General features: G+C 41.8%; 1 protein-coding gene across 18 annotated transcripts in view; it reads right to left on the bottom strand.

Moving 5' to 3' along the window:
* The window catches only part of ABI3BP (ABI family member 3 binding protein), a 283,667-nt gene that overhangs the window by 202,981 nt on the left and 67,053 nt on the right, over window positions 1-13,633 (bottom strand). For all 18 annotated transcript variants that reach the window (XM_090058607.1, XM_090058684.1, XM_090058655.1 and 15 more), the window contains exon 4: window positions 9,261-9,393. In XM_090058607.1, the coding sequence (XP_089914733.1) occupies window positions 9,261-9,393 (133 nt within the window). The remainder of the gene's footprint in view (window positions 1-9,260; window positions 9,394-13,633) is intronic.

Raw genomic sequence — 13,633 nt, 5'->3', positions numbered from 1 at the left:
CTTTTCATGCCTTTTGTGGGCTCTCTCATTGCTCTATGGCTACCTACTTAGCCCAAACTTTTGCTGCTGCCTCCACTACATATGCATGTGAGAATGTGTCTGCTTTCTTTTGATGACCACATAGCAACATACCAATCCCAAGAGAGGTCAAATGGCAGAAGTCTTTAGGCTTCTTTTCATTCACAATGGACCTTCACATTTTATAAACACAAGGGCATTAAACATGGTATCAGGCCTACAACAGTGTAACTGGAGTCCTGCAGCCAGTTTTGAGCTCCTTACTTCAAGAAGGATATGGACAGTTTGGAAAGAGTCCAGTTCAGGGCAACATGATTAAGAGCCTTGGAGGAAAGACTTATGAGTAAAAACTGAAAAAGCTAGGGTTATTTAGCTTGGAGAAGAGAAGACTGAAAGGGGATCTGATAACAGTTTTCAAATACCTGAACTGTGATTATAGGGAAAATGGAGATGGGCTTTTCTTTGTGGCTGTAGGGGACAGGACTAGGAGCAATGGCCTCAGTCTGCAGCAGGAAAAACTTAGGCTGGCGATTAGGAGGAGCTTTCTGACTACGCGAGGAGACACGTACTGGAACGAGCTACCCAGAGAAGCTGTGGAATCTCCATACTTGGAAACTTTCAAAAGCAGGTTGGACAGAAACTGGCCTGGGGTTTAGTCAGGGATGATCCTGCCTTGAGAAGGGGGCTGGATGAGATGACCTTGTGAAGTTCCTTCCAGCTATACTTTCCTATGATCCTATAAACTAATGTTTTGCCTTGTGTGTGTATAACACATTGTACCTCTAATATTTTACAATCATTCTTCTTTTGTAAGTCCTGTGAGATAGGGAAATACCATCCCCCTTTATAGATAAGACTTACAGATACTTACAGGATAAGAGACTCAACATCACCAAGGCAGAGGTGGGTCTGAATCTGAAGTAATACTGCATCTTAGGTGGAGGTCTTGTAGTCTCTATTCACACTTCAGAGACTTTCACAGACTTATACAAGGAACAAGAAAAGTAGTGACTTTTCTGCATATAGAGAAAAAGCTTTAGTTACTGTATATGAAATGAAGCTGAAGTTAAGTAGGGAGAGAGAGGAGATCAATCAATTAAAATTAATTCCACAAAAATTAACAAAAAGGAGGAAAAACCTCACAGAGAACCTGTTAATCATGAATAAGGTTTTAACTGAATATAGTTCTAGCCTCCAGTGTAGAAACAGCTCTGGCCTTAGATAATAACCCCACAGGGAACATTCCTACAAACCAGCTTTATAACTGGGGTTTAAAAAACAGTGCAAAATCCAGTAGGTGGTTTGCGTTTATTTGTTCAAATTGTTTCATTAGGAACAGATAAGTATCTCATGAGAGAAGTGTTCTCTTGTCCAGCCTATTAAAACATCCATTGAGGGCATAATGATTTCAGCTGGAACCTGATGCAACTCATATTGAAAACATTAAAAGTGATGATTTGCCCAATCCATTTTCAGTAAACTGAAATCAAAACAAAGCCACCCTTAACATTTTTAAGGCGGCATTCTTACGAATACTCCAAGTAAACTATTTGTAAACCAATCAATACTTTGCATGAGTTCTAAGGTTTATGAGCAACAGGTTCATAAATTCAGTACAGGTGGTTAAAGAGAGAAAATGAATTGGTAAAATTCCCCAGTGGACTGCCAAATTGTAACGGGAAGCCTCTAGCCCCATTCTTAAGACAGAAAGAGTGAGAGAGACAGTAAGAGAAAGAGAGAGAGAGAGAGGGAACTGTCTCTCTAAGACAGATGGCTTAGCTGTATAAACTGAGTTACATAAGCCAAACAGCAGGAAGTGCTAGGCAGAAGGACCCTGGTAGTGGAAGGGAGAGAAGCTCCTGTAGGTGCAACCCAGCTGTATTTAGGAGGGCCTGGGGAGAAGGCACCCTCTAAGAACTGAATAGACTGGAAGGCACCCTGGAAACAAGAGCCAGACAAATAGGCATGGGGTGGGTGTGAGGAGAGTAGGAAGGCCACAACGAAAGGTGCTCTGTAGAAGTGTGAACTGACAAGCCACCTGAGACTAACTGATGGGCAGGATAGGGGGGTTGTAAAGACTAAAGACTATGAGGGCCTGGGAAAGGAAGTCCTATGATGCAAGAAGGGAGAGGCATATAAAGTTTTGCCCTCTGACTAAATTGAGGGTCTACACCCAAATTACTAACATCAAGGTGTAGCAGGCAAACAAATTAGGTATTTGCATGGTCAGTCAAACAGACAGATAGGAGTTGATCTTCAGGGGGCAGCAGGTAGCCCTATGGACTCTGTACCAAGACTGTCACACAAACTAAATGAGTTGCCATAGCTTGCCTAAGAACATGTTGCTGACAGAGTTTTCATTGGCATTTCTTTAATTTATCTTTAGTTGTTTTTAATCTTTCCTTTAAAAATAAAAGAGTTTAAACCAGACAAGCAACCAACAGAGTTGAGAACCCTTGCGTGCAATAAAGTAGAAACATTATTTCCAGGAAACCTTTTGTTCTGGCAAAGTTCACAGAGAAAACTCTATATTTTACATTAGGATGTTCATCATAAGTTGCCAAGCCCATGCTTGCTTGCTTTGGAAGAAACCGGACAAACCCTTTTGCAGATCCAGCAAACAATAGGATGAAGAAGTGAAATGGAATTTGTCCCAGTAAAGTGGGCATGGAACACACACTGCTACAATACTCAAATCAAATCAGCCCACCAGTCCTGTGTGGTATGTATGAGAGAGAGAATACAATGCTGGCTGTACTGGATAAACAAAGAAAACATAGAATTCAAGGCAGGTGTTTCCATAGTCATCACAAAAATGTATTGCAGAGTAGGTATTTTGCTCGTACATAAAATCAGTCCAGACTTGCCTATACAGATAGTATTAAGAATATTTTTTGCTGTGGGGAGTGCCTTTTATCAGAACATATTTATAGCCCATTACACTGAAACTTTCTACAGTAAGCATTGATTAATATATCTTAAAGTTCACTGGGTTCTCTGCTTCTGCCCATATATATGGCTGTATGTTAGGTGAGTCCTATAAAAATGAATCTCTAATGAGCACTGTTTTCCCACATCATAAAGTGCATCTAAATGAGGTTCTTCAAGAGATCTCTGATGATGCATTTCATCCCTCTTTTTTCATGTGGCAGCTAAGCTCACCTACTTCAACAATCCAAAATGTCAAGGGGACAGAGGTATTGTATTTGTTACTAGAGTTAGTGTGGTCTAAAAATGACAGGCAAATGAGTGGGGTAAAGAAATACATAGCCCAAGTCATCCAAGGTGATCTTCCTATATGTGGAGGTTTAACACACCATGAAATGATCACTCTTGAAATTGTCAGCCAACATACTTCCTCAGATACGTGCCACATTCCTCCCCAGTATAGATAGATATATCTATACAATTCCAAATGAAGATAATGGTAAAAGAATAACAACAGAAATAGAGCAAAAAAGCCAAAGGCAATCTTTTCATTCAAAACACCCTCCTTGGGCTTAGTTTTCTTCTGCCTCACAATCTGCAGAGTTATTCACACCTGGTCAAAGTGACTGTAAACGATTTCCATCCCACCTAGAGGCATGTTGCCTCTCTTCTGTACTCTATTGTTAGCCATGTAAATTATATCATATTGCATAAGCTATTGGAGAGTGAGGCCAACAGTCAACTTAGTTTCTATTTTTATATGCCTACTAACCAAGACAGTGAATAGCAGCACTTCAAAGGAGTAGCATCCATACAGTGTATCTGAATATTTTCAAATGCATTGCTGTCATCCAAAGACCCATTTTTGCTTGTACTGAATTTGGACAACAGGATCAAGCCCTAAATTCTGGGGCAGGCATGCAAATCCTTCTGATCCAGTCTCAATGACATTGCCTTTCCAGTGCCCCAGTGATTTCACTTTCATCCGTCAAATGATCAACAGACTAGCTCTCTCTGCAGCCAGATTCCCCAGTTTCTGAAGAGTTATTCAATATCAGTAACACCTACACTGCCAAAGTATATGGGCCAAAACCATTAAATACTGGAAATCTTGTACAACAGATTGTCTTATGAGATTTCCAGCCTAATTGCCAAACCAACTTGTTTTGTATAAATACTACAATTTTTTTGGGAAGTTTATCCAAACCAAAATTCAAAACAATTTAATCATGGTTAATTTAGTTACACATAGGAATAAAGAACCATTATTTCCAATTAGACTTAGATGAATTGTGAACATCCCTAATCTGTGATTTATTTAACAGATTCAGTCAGTGTTGTCATAGAACACAGGATATAAAACCAAGACTGGTCATTTCAGTGTGATTTCTTCAAGGAAAATGGGTCAGTTTTATTAAGAGAACTCTGCCAACTTGCTAATTACATGTTATGTTTTTTTTACTTTGCTATTGTTTCAAATAACCTTATTATTAATATAACAAAATAATTAGAAAAATTGTTTCACTCTGTTTTTTAAGTTTTACTTTGTTCTTTTCAAGTGTATGCATACAGTCAGGTTCATTATTCCCCCAGTATAGTCAAGTTTCTTCTGAAAGCTACTGCCACTGACATACATAGAATCATTGGAAAAATTGGACTGGAAATGACTCCCAAGAGGTCACCTAACCCAAGTCTCTTCTCAATGTAGGATCATTCCTGTCTAAACAATTTCAATAGTCACATGGCCCTCATATTGTTAAACATATGTCTTTTTTGGATAAATTTATCAAAATGACTTTGATTTTTTGACATATGGAATGATGGCAGCCAACACATTTTCCCTTGCTCAAACAAACTTTCAGCATTGTTTTTCTGATGGTAAAAACTGAACTTCAAAATGTTAAAGTAAGTGTGTTAATAATTCTCACTGAGGAATTTTGTAGAGGCAGAACACAGGAATGAAAATTCACAGAAAAAAGTTTCATTAAGTGGTAAGCTGCATGCTTAATGACACTGTAGCTCCTCACAGCTGGATGTGTGTACAGCGAGCTAATTGGATTTAAGGAAAAGTATAAGCACGTTCCACAAGGCAACAAAATGGTTTATATTTTTCATGCCTTATTTCTACTTATCATGGGAAATAAAATGACCAATCCCCCCTGCCCTCCCCTCATTGTTGCAACATTAAGACAATTAAAATCGCATGCCATTTCAGGAAACGTCAATATAAATTTTGCAAAGTTCTTAACCCAGTCATGTTACGCACACACAATACTTTCTGTTCCTTTTTCTTCTGAGGAAAGCTCCAACTATGCCTCTTAAGTATAGGTCCAGACAAGCTGTTTTACAGGGAAGAGCAAGGGCAGATCTGCTAGGTAAGGAGACATTTAGTGCACCTTTAAGATGGTATAGACCAGTGTGCTCTTTTCTTCTTCCATCTGGTCAAGCTTCAAAGTTCTCCCTACTAGGGAGTCCCTACCTCCTGAGACCTACATAGTTGCTCATGCCCCAGGCACACTAGATAGGGCAGATTCCTACACTTATCCAAGTACAATGACAAGCTGTGTTTAACATGTGTATGGGGACCCAAAATGGAATAAGGTGAAGAGTCCTTTGACTTTGTCCTACCCCTCATCTAACTGCCACAAAAATACAGGACATGCATAAAACTGAGTTAACACTGAGGGTGGCACTGTTGTACTTCTTGACCTTGAGATGTTTAATTATATAAGCACAACACTGCCGTAACAATAGGGTGACCATATTATTTTTAAGGAAATCTGGGATACTGCCCCCAACCCTGCAAGTCAGCAGCTCTGCTGCAGGCAGACACAGAGGCAGGCAGGCAGGGGCATGAGAAACAGTCCGGCAGGGAGGCGAAGCGGCATCATAGGCCATCCAAGCGTGCGGGCAGGCACTGCTGCTGCCCGACCACAGTGCTTTAGGCAGTCATCCATGTGGCCCACATCTCAGGCCGACACTTTGAGGCAGACAAATTCAGCCTGCCAAATTCTTTTCTCAATGCTGAGAGAGTGTTAGGACAATGTTAGGACACTCCCATTCTGTCTCCATGCTGGAGTGTGCCCTGTGCCCCTGCTCATCTGCCTCTTCCTGCAGCAGCCAATTCTGGAACTTTTGTTTCAATATGCACCAGTCGGCCAGGATGATGGGATGGCCTACAAAATCTGGGACTGTTGTGGCCAAACCAGGATGTATAGTCACCCTACTTAACAGTGTTTTGCATTTAAGACACAAAAATAAATACTATTCCTCCTCCATACACACAGGCCATGTCCAAACGAGACGCTGACTGTGCAGAAACCAGAGTTACTGTGACACTGGCTGCATAGCAGCAATGAAGTACAGTGTAGTCAGCGTCTCATGTAGACGTGGCTTGAGTCTTAAGACTTGCGTGAAAGTTTTCCTATCAAATAGAGCAAAGCTAGGAAGCTTTGATTCTGAGTCTACAAAGAACTGAGTACTATCCAAAGTAATACAGCATGTCTTCAATCATTTCATTGGCTGCTAAGGACATTGAGCACCTTGCAGGTGGCAGAGGGTATTCCATTAAGCAAGTTCTTCATTTAGTAATGTTGAAAAGTGTCAGAGAGAGATACCAGAATGATATGAAAGCAACATGAAGATCACCTGTAAGAAATGCCATAGGTAAATCTCTTGTCAAGCATATGGCTAGAGTTTTTAAATATGTGTATTTCTTGACATTTGATGAAAGTGGTATACCTGCAACATATATATGGAAACTTCACTCACCTAACAGAAGAGTTATAACATAGTCAGTGATTTCCCTGGAAATATGACACCTACTGGTTCAATACTCCTTCATGCCATCTGCTCACACTGCCAATTTTTCCAAGGAGTAATTCCACTGAAGTCAGAGTTACTCTAGGGAGGAACTTGGCCAATGTTGTTCCATATGGTTTCCATCTCCAAAGTCAGTGATGTGTCCAACTAGACTACATTATGCAACATTTGTATAACAGCCTAATGACCATCCAGACATCTGTCAGATGGTAAAATTTGCGTCACTGAAAACACTGACTCTGCTTCAGGACACCCAGACGTAAAATTTCCAACCCTAATGTTGATATGAATGCATGCATTTTGCTAGGAGAATACATTTACCACACACTGCTGGTAAACAGCAGCGGCTAACCACAACAGTAGACTATTAACACTTTAAATACAGTCAACGTGATGTTTCAAAATGCAGGATTAATTAGATTTCCTACTGGTGGCCTCTGGGCTGCATGCAGCCCACAAGTGGTTAAGTTGCAGCCCCTGGACTCCCACCTAGCTACTACTCCTCCCGTCACTGTGGCTGCAAGGACAGTCTGAGTTTCTGGGTTCCCTCTTGCTCCTCCAGCTGCTGCTTCCTGTGCCAGCTCCAAGGGACAGGGCATGCAGTGCAGCCTTGGGTGGATGTTGGGGTGGGCAGTCACAAGCATACAGTGCAGTGATGAAGCGTGCACATGGGCATGCCATGCAGCACTGGGGGTTGCAGGTATGCAATGCAGTGGTGGTGGGGAGGGGGCAGAAGGAAAAAGGATATCAAACTTTATTTTAACTCTACCCTTTCTCCTTCTCCTTTCAAACTAATTCTCTAAATAAAGAAGGTAGCCCAAATATGGGGTTTATCAACTCTGGCAACGTCCAATTCAGCACTTGCCAATATTATATTGTAGAGAAGTGGGAGAAGAGTTTCAAGAACTCTTGAAAGTACCTGAACTTTGGAAGATTTGAGAAATGGATATGGTACAGGTGAGCTTTATGCACTACTAGAGGAGGAAAGCACATGTCTAATCTGAATAAAAACACACTTAAATACAGTTCAACACAATAGGTTGCAAGGGGAAAATATAATTCACTCACTCTACAACCTAGTGGAACATGCCATTAAGTATGTTAAATGGCAAGTTTAATGTTTGTGCTGAAAATGTTATCGTTCCCTGTTCACCCATACTGACCAAAGGAAGTGACAATCTATGCACTTACTATCTCTTGCTGGGTGGGCATATGCTGGGCATTGTCTCTGAAGTCTCCTTCTGTCTTTCCACTTAAATGTTAAAAATAGAAAAGTCCCCTGCCTTAAGAAACTTCTGATCCTGTGATCCAAAGTGTAATTCAGTCAATGTAAAGTTCCACCAGTTTCACTGGGCTTCAGATAAAGCTGTAAGTGCCCATATCCAGTTGGATGACATTAGCAAAAGTTTCACCATTAGGTTCAAGGGGAACAAGATTGGGTTCTAACTAGACAGATATAGGAAAGGATCTGGGATAAGAATGGTAACAGATGGTGTTAGCATTTGCAGGGATAATAAGCCAAGAAAAAAGTAGTGGATTAATAAAAGACTTCAAGGAAAATACCCAGGTCATTGGGTTCATGCAGCTGGGGAAGCTATTCCAAAGCACTGGAAGTGGCATGAAACAGGATAATGAGGCACAAACACTGTTCACTCACTCCCTGAAACCCCACCAGATTCAATGGGGCTCAACGGAGGGGCTAGAAATAAGGGCAGTATTTGCCCCTCTGCCAGAAGTCATGGGGGACATAAAGGGAATACCCAAAAAGAGAGACCGGAGAAATAAAAACACTTCCTTCCTACAAGGCATTCAGTTCATGAATTGCATCCATATTGTTTTCATTTGGAGAGAGTTGCTTAAAATGTAACAGTCCACTTAGCTGACAAAGCTGCCTGACACTGTGACCTCTGTAGAAATAGCCACCTGGTAAACAAGTCAAACCTTTCTGACCTGATGACCCAGTTTCTTATTCTCACTAATTACTTGGCATAATCCAGCAAAATCCTAATACTTAGGTACAGTGCTAATTAGGTCCAATCCTAATAATTTACATTCTACTCCAAGTGGAAGCTATCAATAATACCAAATTAACAAATTCAAAAGGACAGATACAGGAAACAAAAAAAAAAAAAATCAAGCATTATTAAAAGATATCTTAATTTGTTCTTTCCTCTATCAGGCTCGTGCCGACGATAAGTGATTTAACTTGTGCTTGGATGGGGTAACAGTAGTGTATTTCCACTGACTTAAATTGTGTTACTCTCAGTTTGTAGTAGCATAACTGAAGTATGACTCAGGCCCAGCAACTTCACAAGAACAAAGGATGAAATAATGAATAGCAAGAAAACTTTAGCAGATAAATGCTTGCCTTAATCAGTGCTGATGTGATTGCTGTTGTCAAATTTTGGTCAGCTGCTTACCTTCATACTCTTCAGTTTTAAATGTCAAATGAAATAATGAGTTTCACAGACCCTGTCTTTGGGTATATTTACCTGTCACTAGCACAGTTACTCATTGCAGTCCAGTCATGATGTGGATTGACTAGGATGCCCCAGGAAAGGAAGACAGAGGATGGGGTCAAAGTGCCCACTACCAGTTGCAGAGGTTTGGACATCTTGGTCTGACCTGTGCAAGAAAGAGACAGTACCAATTACACTTAATTTCTCTCCTGTGTTTTGGGGTAAGAACTTGTAGTGGGATGACACCAACACCAACATAAATTAAGATTTAAATTCCCCTGTCAATTCAAAGGGAATGTATAATGCAGGGCAATCATATTTGATTTGATGGGAGTACCCTTCCCTCTCAGTTGAGAGAAAATACTCAATTTCCAAGTGATTATAGTACTACGCATCTCCTTAGTAAGAATCATCAGTACTACTAGATTTATATCCAGTGCCAATTTATACTGAATGATTTCTTTTTTGCCAGGAGGACAATGAAACCTACCAACTTACTTCCCTTAGAGTTGTTGACAGGCTGCAAGTGGTGCCTATAATCTGACTACATGTCTTCCCTTAAGCCATAAACTCTTATGCAATATTTGGAGTTTATCTTTGCCTGAAAACAGTTCTATAGCCATTCTTCTATAGTTGAATAAAAGCATCTAGACAAGGCAGTGATCTACCAAGTGCTATGCATTGTCATGGAGCAAATTTGGCTTCAAGATTTGTGCCTCTTTATGCCTCCCATCTTTCATCAGCAGTACCTCAAGAGAGTTAAGGAATAGTATTTATGAGCTCTAAAGGGATTTCCAAAAGAAATTGCAAGGACGTGTGACTAAGTAATTTGCGGGTAGCTGGAGAATCCCAGCTGTGGGCGTTGTGTGCTACATTGATGAGAAGCATATTCACATTTTGTTTCCCATTCAGAGGAAGCATGCTGTGATGCAAAATACTGTGGAATGAACTAAATTTTAAAATGGGCAAAACGCTAAACATATGCCTGTTCTGTAGACTAATTTATCCTTTTTCCTCCCTGATGGTGTGTGCATGCATGTTTCTTACATAGCTCATTTATTTCTCAAGCTATTTGGCATCCCTCCTGTCTACAGTGAAATAATTTCCTTAATTTACTTTCTGAGGAAAGAAGGATCACATGCATATGAATTTGTATGGACGAGAAAGGCCCGTTTCTTATCTGTAACTATACAGCTTCACCTTAAAGCATTTTCCTGAGAAAAGATGATTTGTGCTCTAAGTCTACTGAATATATCTTGAAAAAACTTGAAGTCAGCTGATTCTTTAAAATGATACCTACACAATTAAAATTAATTTCAATATGTTAATATATTGTAAGCAGTACCCCAATATATCTTAAAATGGAGATATTTATAATTAAAAAAGCAAAGGAAGATCACTCAGAGATTCCTAAAAAAACTCATAATTACTTTTTTTCTCTGAACTCTATAAAAGTCAGGCTTAAGAGTTTGTCAAAAATAAGGAAATAAAAGAGACTCAACTCAAACATTTTAAAATGGTTTGTCTGTAAAGTGTCACATTCTCTAGGAATATGTAATAGTATGCTAGTAAGGTTTAACTTCCATTCATTTGATACGACTGACACTTCATGCAAATATCATGCCTGTTGAAAGCCTATGAGTAAAGGGGAGCAGCAGGAAGGATGTCATGGTTGGGGTCTGCTGTAGACCACCAAACTAGGAGGAAGAGATAGATGACACCTTTAAACAACTGATGAAAATTTCCAAATTGCAGGGCCTGGATCTTATGGAGGAATTTAATTATAAGGATATCTGTTACAAGGGAAACCCAGCAGTACACAAGAACTGCAGCAAATTCTTGGTGTGTGTTGGGGAGACATTTTTAATACAGATGGCAGAAAATCCAACTAGAAGAGAAGTTCTTCTTGACTAGCTGCTTACAAACGGAAAAAAATGGTTAGGAATGTGAAGGTGGGAGGTAACCAGGGTGACAGTGACCACAAAATCATAGAGTTCATATGTCCAAAGGGAAGGAAGAAAGGACAGCAGTAAAATAATGATGCTGGATTTCAGAAAAGCAGATGTTAGCAAATTAATGGAGCTAGTACACAGGATTCCCTAGGAGGAAAGTTTAAGGGGAAAAGAAGTCCATGAGAGCTGTCTGTATTTTAAGGAGGCCCTTTTGAGGGTACAGGAGCAAACTGATACAACAAAACTGTGCAACGTGTAAAAGGAGACCAGCCTGGCTAGACAGCAGTCTCTTCAATGAGTTGAAACCCAAGAAGGAATCATACAAAATGTGTAAATTTGGTCATAGTACTAGGGAAGAGTGTAACGGTATTATACAACCATGCGGGGGGAAATTAAGGCAGCTAAGGTACAGTTTGAGATGCAACTGGCAAGGCACATAAAGGGCAATAAAAAAGGATTTTACAACAATATCAAGAGTTAGAGAATGGCCAAAGACACTATAGGTCTGTAGCAGGGCACTAAGGTGCCTGCTACTGATAAACAGTAATATGGGGTCAGCTGCCAGTCACCAGGGCAGCACAGGTGTGGGATGCTGAGACAACCAGTTTGGTCAGCTGGCCAGAAGGGGGCAGGGCCTGGCCTATATAAACAGCCAGGCTGAGGCCGGAAGGTCAGTTCCCCTCTGGCAGTGAGGAAGGTGGAGCTCTGTTGGAGCAAGCAAGGCAAGCAGAGCAGAGAAGCCTGATGGTCTGAGCAGTTTCTGCATGAGGATACTGGGTGGAGGAAACCCTAGCAGGGATATGAAGAAAGGTTAGCCAGTTTGGCTTGGAATTTATGTTGGAACACAGGAGTGGTAGTTTTCTGTTTTGTCGTTGTGTTACACTGGAGGACCGGGTGAGGCTGTAGGGGTTGGAGGAGGCCTCATAGGAGCTCCCCAGTAGTGTGGGGGTTCCTGGCACTGGAGAGGGCACTGCATTTTGGGGTATCCTGACCCCGGCCCCAGTGTGGGCAGTATTGGGAGGAGCCCAGTGTGGGTGCAGGCGAGAAGCCCCAGTGGGGTGCAAGACCCAAAAAGGGGGTCTGGAGGCCAGGCATGGCTGCGGCCACCTGAGCCTTGATTGTGAGGAGCCCAGTGGGCGTGAGACCTGGGAAAGGGGTCTGGGGGCCAGGCATGGCTATGGCCACCTAAGCCTCAATTTGCGGGGATTGCGAGGCTAGGCCCCGGTGCGGGCTACGAGAGCCGCGGGGAGACAGGCCCTGATGCGGGCTACGAGAACCGCGGGGAGACAGGTCCCAGTGTGGGCTACGAGAGCCGCGGGGAGACAGGTCCCAGTGCAGGCTACAAGAGCCACAGGAGAAGCCAGGAGGCAACTGCGAGGGTACAGGCAGGCACGGAGATGAGTCCAGGGACCCATGAGGGCACGGGTGACTGTGGGACTCACGTGCAGCCCCAAAGGTTGGAGTGCACCGGGCAACTAGACAGAGTCAAGATACATCAAGGCACCGTGCCAAGGAGGGTTAGAAAGGCAACCTCCCTTTAACAAATTACCATCAAAGACGTGGCAGGCGAGATAGCAAGGGTGCATTAAACCCAATTTGGCATGGTAGGTAGGGGGCGCTAGGGGAGTTCACGGCACCCCTAGGTCGCGCTGCCACAAGGTCTCAAACAGAATCCAGAAAGCAATCTAGTTACGGATGGTGCAGAGAAGACTGAATCATTTAATGCATTTTTCACTTCTGTCTTTATAAACAGGACCAGCAACCAGATGACAAGCACAGCTGGTAGCAAAAATAAGGAAGGACTCAAACAGCCTAAAGCAATGGAAGAACAGATTGGGGGTTACTTAGAGAAATGAGATGCATTCAATTCCGCAGGGTCAGAGTGGATGTGGTATTGAAGGAATTTACTGAAGAAATTTCAGAGCCATTAGCTATCCTCTTTGAGAACTTGTGGAGGTCAGGTAAGCTGCTGCTCACCCAAGACGCTGCTCACAAGCAGATGATTGGAAAAGGGCAAATCTAGTGCCCACATTTAAAAAAGGGAAGAAGGAGGATCCAGGGAATTTACAGTCTTATCAGTCTGACCTCAGTACTTGGAAAGCTCATGGAGCAGGTCCTCAAGGACTCTATTGTGAAACACCTAGAGGAGAACAAGGCGATCAGAAACAGCCAGCATGGATTCATCAAGAGTAAATGATGCCTAATCAATCTAATTTTTTCTGTGACAATGTGACAGGCTCTGTGCATCGGGAGAGAGAAGTGGACTTGATCTGCCTTGATTTTAGCTCCCACAACATTCTCCTTAAACTTAGGAAATACAGGCTAGATGATAATACTGTAATGTGGATATATAACTGGTTAGATCAGCATGCTCAGTGAGAAACCATCAATGACTCAACATCTAAATGGAAGGAGATAAAGTGGGGTTCCCCAGGGAGTCTGTCCTGGGTAGTA

This window comes from Crocodylus siamensis, chromosome 1 (genome assembly GCF_052110815.1).
Source record: "Crocodylus siamensis isolate JL-2025a chromosome 1, ASM5211081v1, whole genome shotgun sequence".
Classification (NCBI taxonomy): Eukaryota; Metazoa; Chordata; order Crocodylia; family Crocodylidae; genus Crocodylus; species Crocodylus siamensis.
The sequence above is the reverse complement of the archived record's forward strand: the minus strand, read 5'-3'. Positions and strand labels throughout refer to the sequence as shown.